Consider the following 18547-nt stretch of genomic DNA (forward strand, 5'->3'; position numbering starts at 1 on the left):
ATGCAACAGCTAAGCTATCAGTATTACATCCAGTCGTGAATGCACAGATTGCTGAGTGTTTTCAGCCTGGCTTCACAAATGATGAAATCCCTGTGTTATTAGCTGAATCACATGGTGTTACTATCAGCAAACGTACTCGCGAAAGCGCCAATTTGTTGGGATCCGTTTTTGAGTGCGCGTTCCTCTGCGCCATATGCTTCTGGGTGTATATTTTTGATTGGCAGAGCTAACTCGAAATTTTGAGAAAAGTAACTCGAAATTTTGAGTTACTTTTCTCGAAATTTCGAGTTAATAAGTCGAAATTTTGAGAAAAGTAACTCGAAATTTTGAGAAAATAACTCGAAATTTCGAGTTCTGGATACTAGCTTCTTTTTTTTTTATTTAGTGGCGGAAACAGGCTTCCATAGTTTTGCTCTGCAGATGTTTACTACAACGGTAGTGTTGTTGATGTAATCAACAGAGTGAGACGTTGTGGCTTTTAAGACAAGAAAAAAAAATGTTCACCCATTGCACACATAGATCGAAATGTTCCCACAGACCTTCTCAATATGGGAGAGGACTGTCAATCTGTTATTAACTAAAGTCTAAATCTTTCTTCACTTTCCTCTCATTGAACATTGTGTAGTTCTTTAGAAAAAGCCCTCGTTCAGCCCTCGCTACTGTTTGGAAACGTGCTTCGAACGACAGAGGTTAGCTCCATGAGGGCTCTGAATTTTAAATAGATAATTGACTTGTGAGCCCAAGTCAATAAATCCTCTCCTGGTTTTGCACTCCAGAGGTCCGGCCTGAATCAAATCAACAACCCTGGAACTTTCTGGTAAATGAATCAATGGGTCAGCGCAGGAGGAGCAGCTTCCCTGTGCGTGAACAGTGAACATGTGTGCGGCCCGACGCTCTCTCCTTACCTGCCTAATAATAGTGTTTTCTTCTCTTGCTGCTGCTGGAGGTTTGCAATGACAAACATAAACACACACACAGCGGCTGAATGCACTCCTCTGTTGATCTCAGGTGGTGCAGAAATAGATAAACTATTTTTACAGATCCTACTGAGATTAGTCATGAAGCCATTTAAAGCTCAGCCGGAGCTGCAGAAGCTGAAAGGTGCAAACTTCACCCTCCTTCGCCCTTAGTCCTCTCTCACCTCCCCCCTTCCACACCCAGCTTGCAGTTTCATTATACTCTAACGCTTTGTATACAAATAATTATTTATTTTTGCTTGCTTTCCATCCCAAAGGCAGCAGACACAGAGAGGTGAAAGCCCGAGTTTCACACAACAATAAGTGCATAATTAACCTTGCGGGAGGAGATCCTCAAAACACACCCCTCCTCCTCCCTCATGCCACTACATATCTCAGCACCAACCCCCTCCTACCCTCTCTCTTTCTCTCCCTTAGAGGCCTAGCTGGCTGAAGTCTCCAAGCAACTATCTAGCTTTAAAAAAAAAAAAGAAGAAGCAAAAACAAATATGAATATGAAATGTGATATTTGCATCCGCTCATCTCTGTAAACAAACCAGCCTCTGTGCACAGGGCTCATTTAAAAGCTTTACTTTGGCTAATCAATGTTATATTTAAGGAGGAGAGACGGTTTCTGCATTTTCAGCTGCAATCGCAGCAGTGCAACAGATTCTAATCAGAGTTAATGGGAGCAAATTACACGCGATTCCCCCCTCCTGTCCTATCCACTCATTATGCACTGGCATGGAGATGTGCAGCCCTCAAAGCACACGACAATTCAACTTCCAGTGTAACCGACGGGCTCTCCAAACAGGCCATAATGACCACAGCGAACGGGCACACGTGAAGTGGCACGCAGCGTAATTTGAGTGTTTATCGAGAGACGTATTGCTGTCGTGCTTGGCCAGCCAGTTTCAGGCGCCATATTGTTAACATTTTTATTGACCTATTCATGGCAGTGGAGGGGATATTAAAGCAATTTGTGTAAATATGATTACCTTAGCGGTAAGCAGTAAGAGCCCCACAGGAGCCGGACACATACAGTAAAGATATGTCCGTGCGCGCGCGTGTGTGTTTGTAACTGTGTGCTCCAGTTTTGCTGTAAACTGCTTTTAACACTGTGCTCTAATTCATGAAAAACCACCTAGTCTCAGAGTGCTTATGGAAATGCAGTCTAATCATGCAGAAAGCAAATAAACACAAATTAGCTTTTCTATAATCTATCAGAGAAACACACACAGACACACACACGCGCAACTGTTGTAAGCTTATGCAAATCTGGAGGTTACAGCAGGGAGCCGTGGTGAAGTATCTGACTTCAGCCACCTTGTTTTACAGGAATTTTACTCCTGCTGGATTTCAGTGTAAGGTTGGAGTTTGTCAGACATCACAAGATTAGTCATTTATTTCGAGTTAATATGAACCGTGAGAGATGTTTTACTGGTGCGTTTTATAAATTCTTTCCAGTCGTACGACATCAAATGATTCACATCACTTTTTTTCCCCTGCCAAGCCCAGCCCATTAAAAATCACTGCCTCCACATCCGTTTCAATGTGGGGAAAAAACAAAACAAAAAACAAACACTGTTTCGTATTTTATTATCATTTCTATAACTGTAGGATAACCTGCAGAACTTCAAGCTGTTTTGAGTATTTGTGATTTAATGCACAGAATTTGTATTTGTTGCTTTTTGTCTGCTCCTCCTGCACTTTTCCTCCCTTCTGCTTCGCTTTTCATTTTCCTTTTTGATTGTTTAAGAGGAGGGCTTACATCAAATCACATCCGTATCTAGTGCACTTTGTACAGCTCTTCTAATCTCGTTTTTACATATCTGGATAAAAGAGTTAGTGGAAAGAAAAGCTCAGTAACTGTTTTCCTTGTGAATCTGTTCTTTAAAGTCAAAAAATAAATAAACAAAAATAAAAACATTCAGTTGTAAAAAGTAAATTTTTAGGTGTTGAGCTCACAGTGAAGGAAAACAACCAACTGTAAACCATCATCTTCAACTTTCAGAAACTGAAATGTACTATTTGTTACCATTTTGTAAGGTTGTATAGACAAACTGATGATTCAAAAACTTAAAAAGGATCTGTTTTGTTAATCGGTACAATAAACTATTTTGGGATCTTTAATGAAAGCAAAGTATTTTTGAGTGGTAGCAAAGCAAAGCAAACCCAATCAGTCAGCTGTCCTTTGCATTTTTCTCCCCACAATGCAATTGTAAGCCTGAATGCAGCCTCTTACAACACGACAATACAACTGACACAAAGACACACACACAGCGAGGAAAACAGGTCTATCTCAGAGCGTCATCTCCAGCCGGCTCAGGCAGGAAGCAGTGTGGTGAATTCAATATGCAAATGATCTCCATCAGGATTTGTTCAGCGAGCAGCTACCTTCCCACATAACTAAACTTGTTATGTACAAGGCTTTTTATGTGAATGGATAAATGTATACTCACATAACACATGCGGACACACGAACATGCACATGCACTCACACAGAATTACATACATGCACATGAGACAATGAGTTCACAGGAGCAGCTCGACTGCCTGAACAGGCCTCGTTTTCTCACTCTGACCCCAAAGCTTCAAAAAGAGTGAAACTTTCACATGTGTCTATTGTGGTCTCAATTATACTCTCACTGTCTTCATGCACTAATTTGTCGGCTCACCTGCAGACGTGACAGAAAACAAGTTCTACATTTACCTGTCAAAACGTTGCTTCTGCTTGTCTTGCGATATCCTGCCTTTAAAACTAGCATGAGCCTTTTAATTGGAGCAAAATTTCCAAATGAAATGTGTTTGTTTGTAATTTAGCACGACGCAGCTAATTATAAGCTGATTTTCCAACAGCGGGAGCAGAAATAGGACATTACAGGCGAAGTGGAAAGAAACAGTTCACCCTCTTACACTGTCTTGGAGATGACTTTTTTATTTCTAGAAATAAGCAAATTATGGGAGAGAAGTGCTCGCAGTTCTTTCAAAAAAAAAAAAAAAAAGAAGAAAAGAAGATGCTGATTAAAATAGGCGCTGATTTTAGGAGCACATTAGTTAGCAAAGCAGCATTTCAAGTGAAGGACTGTGTATGTGTGCAAGTTTCATGACTGAATAAGCAAGTTTGACAAGGGATTAAGGTGTGTTTGTTAGATGTGGTTTGTCCAAGCAAATCAAATATGTAAATGAACTGGTATTCAGGTTTTTCACAACCTGGAAACAAACTAAGGTGAAACGGTTTTCTGAGGGAGTCCTGAATTGTAGAAGTGAGCCTCATGTGGGAAATTTTACAAACGACTGTGCTCCTGCTTAATGTAGGCCAGCAGCACCAGTCAGGCAATCAGGAGGAGTCATTGTGAAACTCTAAAGAGAGCAGAGCAGAAAAAGGAAAATCACAGCCACATTTCAAATCTCATCTTAAAGCTTTTTACGTAAAAGCCTTTCCCTGTGCTTGAACTGTTCTCTGTAATAATGAAACCTTCAAAATGTGCAAATTTAACAGTCTCCTGAGATGCTGCGTTTCCTGGAGCTATCACTGGTTCAGAGATCTGAAGTAAAATTCCTGCTTCCGTAAGGACTGCTTCACCCAAACTATGCCAGATATCTGCCTGTGTCATACTATTCAGACATAACACAAGATCTGTGTTATAAAGGTTAATTGATAACATAAATGAGCCTTTACACACTCTTCATTCTAAATACAAGCATTATCCACATTTTATTTCTAGTTTTATTTATTTAAACGGACAAACTAACCCTTTAAGGCAGTGGGTTTCCAAATGAGGTCTGTAACACATAGCCAAGGGCAAATAAACCAAATAATCTGCAAATGTGCTGTGATATTATAAGAGTCCATAACATACATATCTACCAGTGCCTGCAAACAAATTATTGTGTGCTTTACTCCCACCCACTTTATCTGTGTGCAAACAGAAGCTCTTATATGACTGTGACACATCATGTCACATGCGTATATAAGCTGAAAAGGTATAAAATACGTACAGTTCCAGTGGCATCTACAAGTACACATAGTATGTAAGCATATGCTTAACCTGTGTCGGGATTATGAGGTGATTCCTGGAAAACCTGAAAAAAATCCCCCCTGTATTTAAAGGGCAGCACTAAGCCACTACAGTGTTACTTAAGAAGAGCGTGCAAAACCATGAAAAGCTTCCAAACTACTATTACAGATCCTGCAGAGAGACCGTTCTGCTCCATGCTTCAGTATGCACAGTTTTAAGAAGAATCATGAGTCTGAGTGCACGCTGAGCATTTGTTTGTCTTTTCAGAAAGACATGAACACAAGCTTGCCGTTTCTAAATATAAAACCTGCAGATAACCTGAGAGGTTAATGCACAAGAAATGCATTACTCATTACTTAAACCACAGCCTGCAGCCTATCTGCATCGAAGAGCAAACACATTTAAAAAAAAAACAAAAAACACACACTTTGAAAACTGTAAAGAATAAAAATATTGCTTAAATTTTTTCAAAGAGCAGTCCTCCACTGAGCCCTAATTAATGTATGTGGCATAATAAGCCAACTGACTTCAAACTATCTGAACTATGACAGCAAACCAAAGTGAGCACCTTGCATCAGTGCAAGCAGTTTAGAAAATGGATAATACACACAACAAAATGCAATTCACAAGCAAGAGAGCAAAGATTAAAAGAAGATCAAAAGCCAAAAGTTACACCAAGGATAAATGATAAAAACAACTTGCTTATCAATTTGAAACAGAGCCATACTAGACTCAACAATGCAACACAGCATGACTCGACAGTTAAAAACAAAACAAAAAATACCCTAAAATTAAAAAAAGCTACACTTCACTGAGCAACCTAAGAGCTTTTTTCTCTCGAGGTCTACTGTCTTTATTTTAAAAACTAGTGTTCCTGGGTCAATATACACACACACGGCTTGATCCTTTTAGCAGCCAACCTGTAACATGTACAAATAAAGACCTGATGCATAAAAAGCACTTGATATATAAGACTTGACATATATTTTATAACAACTTCCAACCAAATCACAAGCAGAGAAAAAGGCTTCATCCTCACAGCTTTACTCTCGCCCACGCACTTGCATCCATAAAAAGAAAAAAGTAAACACTGAGAAAACAAAGAAAAAGGTGGGGAAGCAGTACTACACCACGCCTAAATCCAAGTTCTGAAATTATCCAGTGCATCTGATTATGTTTTTTTACGTTTTACTTCCAAGGCTATATGCTGTATATGCATCCAATCTGGAAAGTCTCAACATGCAACGAGAGCAACTAAAGATACCTTTTAAACTGCATTGTGTTCTTTTTTGATCAAACTTGCTCATCATAAGAAAAAAAAAAAACATAACATCAACACTTCAAACTATTGCCTCAAAAAGTTCCCATAGAACTGGTGACACGCATTGATCATATCTGGCAGACACAGCAGTCCTTTAACCTCTGATCTCTCTTCAAACATGCACTAGTGACCTTCTTCTAAATCATTGTTTGTTTGTAGCACGCTGGTGGAGACGGCCACTTTATCAAAGCATCACACTTCTCACTGAGCAGCTTCGTTTCTGCACTAGTTATCATAAGAGCACAGGCACAAACAGCAGTGTGTGTGTGTGTGCGCGTGTGTGTGTGACTGCTATCACTCTGCTAAGACACACTCACTCAACATTCAGCTAGAAAGGAGTCACATGCAAGAAGAGGCAAGACATGACAACAGGGCTGTGAGGTCACGCCCTGTACAGAGGTGAAAAGAGGAAGAGGAGGAGGAAGAGGGGGGGGGGGGGGGGGCACACTGTACATGCAGCTCTGAGGCCTAAGCCTGACCCAGTGTTGATTTCATGTTAGCCACTAGTGAGCCAGGCAGGTGAGTTAGTCAGAGGCTCTGTTAGAGCTGCTTACCTTTTCTTAGGTAAATGTTATCTGAGAAATAAAAACAAACAAAAAAGGAAACAAATAAAACAGGTAACTGTAACACAGGTGAAAGCAGTCAAAAATACACACTTGGCTCTCATACTCCAGCTTACTAAGAATACATACACTTACTCTCACACACACACACACACACACACACACTCACACACACAAAATGTGCATACTATGATGCAAATCCTTGAAATGAAGCGACAAAGAACTCGTAGGGGTCACACATTGACACTATGTTGCAGAAGATTCTTTGGGGAATATAACACTGACTCCATTACATGATATACGACTCAGTTTGCATCATTTAACATGCAGTGGTGTCAGCCATCCATCATTATTAGAATATATACACACACACACATAATTATACATGTATAAGCTTTCTGACAGGCAGACAGAGAGCTAGTTAATATCAGTGGTTAGTTATATTATAATTGGAACTGACTTTTTAGTGCAAAACACATTTTTTTATTAACACCTGCAAATACTTTCATCAATTTATGATAAAGCAAACATGATGGATAGAAATTGTGAAATTATTTTAAACCCACAGAATTTAAAAGGTAACCCTGCTCAGTTATAGATGTTTGCATGGCTCTCTTTCTTTCTTTCTTTCTTTCTTTCTTTGCTGATACTGACCTCACTTTTTTTGTGTCTCTTATGCATTTAAGGTCTGCCTCCAGCAAGGTGCTGGCTTTTGGGATGTGCATGTATCTCCCTCTGGAAATCTGTGCCACACGTGGTTATTCATAATAACCTGCCTGTGTATAGGAAGGATGTCCACAGCTAGCAGACTACACCATCAAACATTGCTGCCATTAGCTGAAATACCAGCTGGTTAAACAGGTTCCTCTTCTTTTCATCTTATTAATGAACTACTCCATTGATGTAGAAAATGAGCAGTTGAATTCTGGCTTTGTGTGACATATAATCACATGACTGAAGAATTGTGCAACTGCTAATTGTTAGCCACACCAAGCAAACTAATCTGATATTTTGTGTGTGTGACATGTGGTGCAAAGTTGGACACACTTCAGCGACATCTAAGAGGCGCGCACATTACTTGTATGAGCAGGATCTAATCTGAAATATGACACTGTGCTCAGTTTCGATTGTTTACCTACTTTTAGACTAGTCTGTTGCTCTAATCTTTTCATCCTGCTTTACGCATTATCTATTTATTTATTTATTTATGTATTCTGGAAGGAGGTCAGGGTGGATGGTTGGGAACACACAGATCAGACAATCTGATTTAGAGACCAGAGTTTGACATGGTTCCTTAAGCAAATGACACAATGATTATGAATTTAGCCAAAAAGTATTTAAAAACACAATATTTTTTCTTTTGCCCAATGAATGCTGTAACAACAACAAAAAACAACCTGAAAGTAAAAAATGTTGCAAAACTGTTCAGTAAAACCATTTCTTTGACTTGTTCCTGCAGCTAATGCAAATATAAATCGTGATTTTAAAACAATCATAAAATGGCACAACCATGGATCACAATTCCTTCAAATCATTTGCAATTCAAAAAAAAGGAAGCAAAAACTGTAAATTTACAACACGCACGCTTCACGTCAGATTGAATTCTTAAGACTGAAAAGTTTTAACCGAACGACAGAAAAGTTTTTCCAAATCTTCTGATATTTTGCTTAATTTATTTTTCATTAAAAAATTCGTAATCTTTTATGTAAACTTTGGGGAAAAAAAAATTATATTTATATGTCAGGTTGGATTTTGGGAACTTGTGATGGCTGTTTTGTTTTGTTTTTTAAACATTGCTGTCAAATACCTGGGGAAACCACGTCACTGATTGATAGTGGAACAATCAGTACTTGCAGATGCTTTCACCTACGTCATTTTGCAACTTGAACCACACAAAACGCAGATTTGATCTGTTTTTTTTTTTTGAATGATTATCCCCTGAGATGCGAATGTGAATCATCACCTTGTGGAAACAGACATTGTATAATCACTTTCCACAAGAACAGTTTCTGACTGAAAAGGACACATGGAGTCGATGTGAGGGCAAGGACACTAGAGTCAAGTGAAAATCCAGGTCATCTCCACAACGACTGCGGCGCATCTATCCATCAGGAGGGAAAGTGTCGAGAAAAATAAATGGTCTGAACAAGCCTGGGAGGATGAGTCATCTATCTGAGGGGGAGCTGCATGTGGAAAAATATCTCAGCTGTGAAAGCTTTGACAAAGTTGTGGTGAAAGGGACAAGATTTCCTAAGAAGTTAAGGATGTATTGTTTGGGTAAGGCTGAATGGAAGTGCAAAAGTGGAGACTAAAAAAAAAAAAGCTCCTTTTGTACAACAGGTATCCTGCCTTCGTTTAACACCTGGCTGAGGTGAATGGGATGGATGTGATGGGTGTGATGCTTCGGTTAGATAAACGGCAGTTGAGCAGCCATTACAAAAAAAAAAAAAATCTTTCAGGAGACCTGACTTTCCACTCAGTTTACTTAAAGCATTCTTTGAAAAGTAAATATGGGAGGTGTTCATGTTAACCTGTGTGTGTGTCTGTGTGTGTGGGTGCATTAACGTCACAACTACAACTGTCAATTGTCACACCAAATATAGCATTCTCTTCTCAGGACAAAAAAGAAAACAAACTCACTGCACTGAAGCAAAAGGTAATAATTTGAATAAAACTATTATTTTAAAAGAGCAAATTAGTTTACATTAACGTTGTATACAGTATATACAGATTTGACAACCAACATGTGGTTAACCCTTGTTTATAGTAATTATGTGTCTATTTTTACAAGCACTGCTCAGATTATTGTAAACTAAAGAAATCCTGAAGAGAGGAAAAGCAAATGAGCTGCAGTTAATAAGCCAAAGTACTTTTTGCTCGCCATTGTGTGTTACCCTGCAACACGGGCTATGTGGCACTGCCTGTTAGAGACAAGTGTATGAGCAGGTTTTCTTTGCTGTTATTTCAGTGATAGAAAGTTGTAGGCGCTCAGAGATTCCCAGATAACACAGAGGGACATCGTTTCAACGGTTGGAAAAGATGACACGTTCTGGAGAAAACTTTGAACCAAATTTCCATTTCCACTCCTATACCAGCGCTGATTTTGACACCTTTTGATCATAAGAAGGTTTTTTGATCAGTTTCCATGAGCAATGACCAAAGCATCAACATTAATTTGTGGCTTATCTGCTCCTAGCTCACATCGCTCTGTCACTAATAGTTTCCCCCCAAAGTACCGGCTAGACAAACTGACTTCACAAGATAAAACTGCCTTTCTACTAGCTGCTGTTAGCTGACACTCAGTTTTATTCCTTATGCAGAGTTTGCTTTGGAGGGGAGGGTGCACAACGCACTGGATTTTTAATGGGAATGTGTTTTCAGTTTTTTAAAGGTGAAACACTACAAACCTTTAGGAACTACATTTGAGTTAGTTTTCAAAAGCTAGTTTTGAATTAGAAATAAACAGATTTTTATTCTTACAAAACAGCATAATCTGTCATGGTACCAGAGATGTAAGTATTATAAGCTGATTTTCTAACAGAAATGAGTAAAACTTGTGTAAATTTCATAAATGCTGCGTATTTCAGTAACCTTTGACCAGGATTTTGTTTATCTTCACAGTGGTTCAAGAGGACCCTTTATGATACAGAGATCTAAATGTGTGCGTGGTGCACGGGTGCATCAAAGTAATCCTTCCTACCTTCAGGGGGCATGAGGGTCTTGTTGTTTTGTGCACACCAGCCAACTGGGTGCAGCTCAGCTGTCATGACATCACACCAGAAGTCAGCCTTGCGGTCCTCGCCGTAGCCACTGAAGCGCAGGAGCAGCAGCTGGCCACATGTAGTGATGATGGTGGCCACCCAATAAGTGTCTGGGTTGCTCTTATTGGCCACTTCGAGCTTCATGCCAGGCTGGAAGCTGCTCTGAAGGCTGATCTCCACCTATAGAGGAAAACAAAAGGACTTTCAAGTTATAATCTTTTTTTTTGTTTTGTTTTTTTTAAGACGTTTGTCTTACTGTTTTTCCTTAAAAATTGAAGTTAACACTGACATTTGGGAGACCAACAGGGCATGAACACAATCAGAGGATCAGAACTCAATTTCAATTTATAAACTCTGGTTGTACAAATAAACTGTGTCTGACAGCTGAAATATTACAGGTCAACCATGAACCACACTTCAGTGTGCAGGTTTGTGGCCCCTTTGGATACTTTGGCTTTAAAATAAGGGTGATAAGCATGAAGTTTGTTTACATCCTGCTTGACCCCCTGATCTTTACACTGTAGGTTGGTACTACATCCATAATAAACTATAAAAAAAGAATAAAAAGGAATAAACTAGGTAAATTTGACAAATGAACAAACAAAAAAAAGAGCAACAGTCTTTTTTTGTGGCACTAAAGTAGTGACAGTAGGGGTGTATGACATAATCAAAATAATATTAATAACACTGTGTGGGGGATGAGTTCTGGTGCTGTTTCAAAACTCAGTATTCACAGTAGCAAAACGAACGTTAAAGGGAACTCCACTCATTTTACACACAAAGGTCAGCTTATGGGAAGTGCTTCACAGCCTGTGAAAACAGTTGCTTAGTGTCTTTCCTTGCTTTGCAGGAGGCCAAAGAAAACAACCCTTGAGAATTTCATTAGAACCGTAATAGCTCGAGCTTCAGACTAGTCAGACTAATGAAAGAAAAGCATGAAGATTCAAAGACAAGAGCATGCAGGAAGTTGTAGTGCAGGAATATTCGTTATGTGCAATCTGGTGTTTCTGGAATTTAACCTACATCAGATATTAAAGGTCAGGATATTTCCACCCATGCATTTTTTTAAAGATGCCATTTCCAGGCACTTTCTGTCTTGTAACTGGAATTTTTTTCAGTTTGTTGGCGGAGATGTCCTCATGCAAAATGATGATGGGAATTTTCTGACATTTGACTAAATAACCAACAATAACAGTGTGAGACTCCAGACTCCATATATCAGTGAGCTACTAAAACCATACATGACATCTAGATCTCTGGAGTCTACTGATCAATGCTGTACCTATATCCAGGCTAAAGACTAAAACAAAGACAAAAGGTGACTGGGCGCTTCCGTTGGATGTAAGATCTGTGGACACTGTTAATATCTTTAAAAAGAAACTTAGGACCCTTCTGTTCAGACTTCTATTTAGTTTTATAAATGTATACTATTTTAATTGTTGGATCTTATTCTGTATTGTTATTTTTTGAGAGCACTATATAAATAAACCTTACTTACTCCTGGGTTCATGTGAAAATGTGACATTTTCTTGTGAAGCTACAGCCAATTCCACCCCATTTCAGCCTATTTCACTTTGCTATGTATTTGTTAAATTATGATATGAATTTTTTGATCCACATCCAGATCTGGATTGACTCTAAAAGTTAATTATTTACGTTTAACTGAGCCTCACCTCTGGAAAACATTTAGAGCAAATCTATTCATGGCACTTTGAGTACTCCTGCTAACAAACCAATCACATCACCTCCTTAAAGGAAGTAATTGAACAACAGTGTGATATCTAATCTCACATGTATTTTATCAATACTGTATCACCTGATATTACATATTTACTGACAGGATCAAGTGCTGACAGTGCCTAAGAACTGCTTTACAGTGCTACTAACAGCATGTAAGACGGGTGTAGGTGAGATTTTAATATTCACCAAGCCAAATTACTTTCAGAAAAAGACTAAAACAATCCCTCAGGTTAAACAAAAGCCTCTCAGTTTGTCCTTGTGCAGAAAAAGCGATAAATCTGTATATAAAAGCAGCACAGAATAATGCATTTCCACCATAGCCACAAGCTGCTGTACAATTCTAGAGAACATTACAAGCCCAGCAGGATGTTCACATTCAACACTAGAAAAAAAGAAAAAACACCACACACACACACACACACACACACACACACACACACACACACACACACACACACACAGAAGTGAATGGAAAAGCCAACATCTTAGAAATAAACACAATACAAATGGCCCCGTGACTTCCTGCTACAACAATGCAAACGTGCTGTATCACTCTGGCTGGCTTATGTAAGAGAGCTACGGGCAGCCTCAGCAGCAAACACTGACTGTGTGTGTGTGTGTGTGTGTGTGTGTGTGTGTGTGTGTGTGTGTGTGTGTGTGTGTGTGTGTGTGTGTGTGTGTGTGTGTGTGTGTGCAGGGATGTGTGTGCACAAGCCCAAGAGAAATCACTGTTTCAATTTGTCCAGGCAGAGAGAGAAATGAGGGCTGCACTTTACTGAATCACATTTTTCTGGGGAATTCATGGTCTGTTTCCCAGTGACTCAATCCACTTACCAACAGGGCAATTTAGGCTCCCAAGAAACCTCGTCCCCTCAAATCACCACAGACAGTTTGTCCAACGTTGAGGCGCACTTGTAAAACTCACATATTTTAATCTTGGTTTTATTACACTCAACACTCAGTGACGTAAGAAAGTGAGACACTGACACACATATTTTACACCTCTGAAGCCCGTCCTCCCGGCAGCTGAGCGCTGTGAGTCTCATAAGAGCAGACAGCTGCTCCGCTGGACAAACACACGGTCATCTGAGGTGGATAAAGACTTCGCATCCAGGATCAGCTCTATTCGCCCATCTGGCCCTCTCCTGTGATGTAATGTATTAATGGAGGCAAAGCTGAGTAACTATTACTTATAGGGTGTCTTTTCTGGAGGACTGCTAGTAAAAATAATAATAATAATAATAATAATAATAATAATGATAGATAGATAGATAGATAGATAGATAGATATGTAAAACCACATGCGTTTTTTGTTCGTTATATGATTATTATTAACCCTGTAATTAATCAGTAGTGAAATTTAAGTCTGAAACTAACCCTCTGTTTAAGAAGAAAAAAAAAAGACTCCTTCATAAAATTATTAGTGTTACATTTTTGGATGCTGATCTAAAGTAACTAGGAAAGCTGTTAGAGCCAGCTATTGTAACTAGGATATGGGGTGTGGAGAGTGGGGGTGGTTTGTTACAATTTAATGTTGTCCTCTATTCATGTAGTGCCATCTGCAATAACACTAATCTCTAATTTGGGCAGCAGCACAGGCAGAGCAGTGGATCTGCGTGTGTGCTGCACACAAAGTCCCCCGGGGAGACCCGGGGGACTTTGTTCCCACTTACTGCATGATGAGAAAGTAAACTATGTACATACAGACACCAGCAGTAGAGCACTAACTTACAACTGAGATACAGTACTGTGCAAAAATCCTGAGCCACCCCCACCTTTATATTTTGCTTTCAAGCAGCCAGACTTTTATTTGGACCTTTGCTACTTTTTCACAGATATTCAGTACAGTCCTTGTACCTGACCACTTTTGGAGAAATGCGTTTTTTGTTTGTTAAACCGCTGAGCACAGACCTGTGAATTATTGAAGCATAAAAAGCAACACCTAACTCTAAGAATGAACCAGTGGACCCATCTACACAAAGGAAACTTATTTTAAATGATATCTTAAGGCACGTTGTTACTATAGCCTGTCACAAAAACACAAATTGTTTCAGTTTCTTTAACTAAATCCCAAAAAGCCAAATATGATACAGTCTGAAAAGAATAAAATAGTAATTATCCACCACCAAGGTGCATCCTAAAGAGGAATACATTAAGAACCTGGCATATATTCCGTATGGTGTGTCCCTGAAACAAATTTGAGGAAACTGGACAAGTGGTGAACTAGTTGGTGACCCCTGAGCAACTTCCTTTGGGGTGGCTCACAGAATTAAATACTAAAATGCCATAAAAGCCAAACGGTTTGAATGTAAATTAAATAACATTAAACACAGTTTTCGGTTTCAGCGGCTTGAACATTCAGCTGGCCCACAAAGAGAAACCACTTCCCTACTAGTCTTTCTTCTGTGGTTTCTGTGAGCAGACAGAAACAATTTCCACCTTCTAATAAACATATTTAAGCTACTTCAGCTGGAAGGAGAGCTGTGAGATGGACACTAAACATCAGCGACAGCAGGTGAATTCGACATGTTAAGCAGGCAACATAGTCGGCGATGGTCGACTCAAGGCCTGGTTTACCCCTCAGCTGGCCCTGACCAGGACAGCCTGAACCAACTTCAGCCTAGCAAAGCAGAGCAAAGCAGAGAACAGTTGGCCTATAGACTCACTACCAAGAAAAGTACCTTTCTCTTTCACCTCTTAGCTCTCCAAAAATCTGTGGTCTGAGTAGCATCAGTAGTGATTATATAGATTTCACTTTTAAACAAGCTCTAGGCTGTGGTACATTGTTTTGATATCTGATAATGCAGCTTTCTAGAGAACTAAAACTGTAACCCAGTTCTAGTTCACACAAAGATAATGATCTGGGCATAGTGCAGCGCAGTCATATCTAGCATGCTCAGTATTTTGCCACTTTGCCACACAGCCTCTGGTGCGAGTTTTGCACAAAAAGTGCTGATTTTTAACATGCAGATGTTTTAGTGCCTACTCGAAACTGTTTTATTGTCTTCTTTAAACGTCTGCAGGCTAGCTGAGTAACTTGCTGCACCAACTGAGAGTTTACCCCATAAAATATAACACAGTGAAACCTGAGTCACTGAGCTTGAGCTTTATACTTTCAAGTTTCATGTTGTGATATTACTTTAACAACAGAATAACCTTGTTAATGTCACGCTGAAGATTTCACACAGACTGCACATGTCTATCTGAGTGTTTTGCTGCAAGTAGGAACGACTAGTCTGCCATACGTCATACACCACACAAAGCACAGGATTTGTGAGCAAACTCCATGCAAATACATAATCAATATACATATATATTCCATGTTTGGAAATACTCTTTTATTTATTTATTCATTTACAAGTGCTACATGGCTCTGAAAGCTTATCCAAAAGTAGAGCATAAACAAGGTCGATAGTAAAAAAAGGTGCTCTGTTTAGGATAAAATCATGTAATACATTTATTCTTGCAGCAGTTCAGCAAGCATAATAGACCAAATTGACTCCAAGTCTTCATCAGGATCTGACAAATACAAATTTGTAAATTCCACAAAAAGGCCGAAAGCAACAATGAATTAAATCCTACTAAGACGCTATTGTGTGTGACTCTGAAGTCTCATACTGTAAATCCTAATCCTGCGATACAGAGCTCCACTTTTGTCCAAAAACTATCACAAAAACACAACAAAAAGCAACACTGTTGCACTGGTGGCACTGACTGGTATTCATTATGACAAACACAAACAGTGCTGTTTGTTTTGACTAAAAATCATGCTGTCTTGCTTTGCCCAACAGAAAACAGTCCTCAAAGAATTCACTCGGCCAGAAATGTGGTAGTCCAAGACTATCAAGAAAGACATATGAACACATTGTTGAAAGGAGAAAAATGCTACACTGGTGATACTTAGATAATGTCCTAATATCATTATAATGACTGCTTTCATTTACCAAACCTACTTCAGGGCAAGAAAACAGGAAAGACTGGGTATGATGATAACATTCAAATATAGTCTCAGGAAAAGTGAATGAACAGCTGGTCTTTATTATGTTATTTATTTGCATATATTGTCATGTTTTCTTTGGTACCTAATTAGGTACCTAAAATGGTATTTTAAAAAAAAGAAAAAGAAATGCCAAAGGTCGCCCAACAACGCGTGCGTCACAACGAAACAAAGACACTGAATCCTCTGTTGAGGCTTGAGCACAGCACTGCCCTGTTTTGGTTCTCTCCCGTGTGTTGTTAAAGGATCTCTGCATATGGCACTTATCTATGAGGCTGTATTTAAAGGATTAACATGTCAGGTGAAGTTTGTAGACAGTCACTCACATGTTTGAAGTTGGTGTGAGGGGCAGCGTCGGCCCCATTCTCCTCCAGGTACTCCTCCCAGTTAAACTCCACCTCTTCCTCCATCGAATCTGCATCTAAATGAACAAAAGTCAACTGTACATTAACCAACAATAATACAGATACTTAAAACAACAATTTAGCTCCCAGCTGATTTTTGTTTTTATTGTTACTTATTGCCTCATTCGTGCCCAGGAAACAAGGAAATATACCTAATAAGAACAGAGGCTTTCAGCTCTTCATCACACTCCTTTGAATATTTAGACAGTTTAAAATTGTTGTTACACAACAAGAACATCAGGCACTGCCACTGGAAAATGTCATCTTATTTATTAACAGGCCTAAGCAGCTGTTGGCCCATATCTCAGTGCATCCCTAATGCAGGTAGCAATTAAACACAGAGCTGTAATTTCTTGTAAATGTAGCTAATTTTGCCTAAGCACAAAATCCACAGTAAACTATCTGGAGGCAGTTTGCGTGCACAGCGTGCTGCAGGTTGTCTTACATAATGTCATTAATGTTTCTCCTGAAGGTGATTGAAGCTGATGCAGTCGAGGCATGCGTCAGGGTTTTTTTCCCATCAGTATGTTTCTGTGTGAGTGAAGTATGTGAAGGCTGTGTGTGTGTGTCTGTGTGTGTGTTTCAGTGTGTGCCGAATCTCTGGAGACTCCTCAGAGTGAAAACTGAGGGACTGAACCTGTTCTGTGTAATGAGAGGAGATGGTAGTGAGCTGCTATTTTGATGGAGTTTGTTTCTAATAGACTGAAGTGTCTGCTCTCATTTTTCCCATGAATGGACATACGTGGCTTCCTCCCCTTAGTGGTCATTTTTCACTTTGTATATTATTAAATTAGTACATGTTTTTTCTTGTTTCTGATCATCAGCCAAAATTCAGACAATTTCATATTACATAGAGACTGCCTGACAATGCAGAATAAACTGCTTGGAACATGTTGCCATGGAGCTCCCTCCACATATGTTCTAGATTCACACTGCATAGTAAATTCATTCTGTACATATGAGATCTGTCATAATCCACTGCAGTGGTTTCCAAGCTGTGTCCTGTGGCCCAACAGAGCACCTCGAGGTTAGTCCGGTGTACCTTGGGTATTTGTGTCAACTTAACATTATTAGTGCAAATTTAAATTCATGATATTAGTTTAAAGAGTCCGACAGTGAGGTAAGAGGGATAACTTTCCTGTGTGCAACACACAACTGCTAACTGAAATGGTTATGCTATTAAAAGTGCCTGCATCTGAAAATACAATCAAAAGAGGAACTGACAACACTTCAGATAACAAACAGGCTATTTTCTGCAGATATGAACACATGTGTGCCTTGTACTGTGTTTTTTGGGACACCTTACACGAGAAACACAAAAATAAGCAATTTAACACCAACATTAAGTTACACGATATGTCAGTGCATGTCGCCTCAGCTTCTCTTAGTTAAATGATAAATCAAAATTATTTTACAACTTATACTCCACTGGTTCAGTTTCAGGTATAAGAAGTGTTAAAAATGTCCCATCATGAACAAAAATTTAAATTTGCACCTTCGCTCAGGATTGCAAACACATCAAACTGGCATTTAGCTGACATTTTATGTTTTCTTTAGAAAGAGAAAGTAGCACAACAACTGCAAGTCCAGAATGTGCCTCGGATACAGGCCAGTAACGTATCCTGACATGTTCATGTGCAATGACAAAACATCCTGTAAAGTGGGCTTCCACGTAACGGTATGGGCATAGGTGTTATAACAGCCATCTTTGAATACACAGGAAAAAATACATGCTTCTCGTGACTAAGCCATGAGGACAGGAGAATTCAGTTCAAGCAATAAA

The 18547-nt window shown here is 39.2% G+C and overlaps 1 protein-coding gene across 9 annotated transcripts in view; it reads right to left on the minus strand.

Moving 5' to 3' along the window:
• Positions 1–18547, minus strand: part of sfmbt2 (Scm like with four mbt domains 2) — a 67649-nt gene that overhangs the window by 36364 nt on the left and 12738 nt on the right. For 7 of the 9 annotated variants that reach the window (XM_040035710.1, XM_040035706.1, XM_040035707.1 and 4 more), the window contains 3 exons: positions 16687–16781; positions 10563–10803; positions 6854–6874 (listed from right to left, as the gene is read on the minus strand). In XM_040035710.1, coding sequence (XP_039891644.1) covers positions 6854–6874; positions 10563–10803; positions 16687–16781 — 357 coding nt within the window. The remainder of the gene's footprint in view (positions 1–6853; positions 6875–10562; positions 10804–16686; positions 16782–18547) is intronic. The other 2 variants (XM_040035712.1, XM_040035714.1) reach the window with 1 other exon arrangement.

The sequence above is a fragment of the Simochromis diagramma genome, unplaced genomic scaffold, assembly GCF_900408965.1.
Source record: "Simochromis diagramma unplaced genomic scaffold, fSimDia1.1 OVJJ01000816.1, whole genome shotgun sequence".
Taxonomy (NCBI): Eukaryota; Metazoa; Chordata; class Actinopteri; order Cichliformes; family Cichlidae; genus Simochromis; species Simochromis diagramma.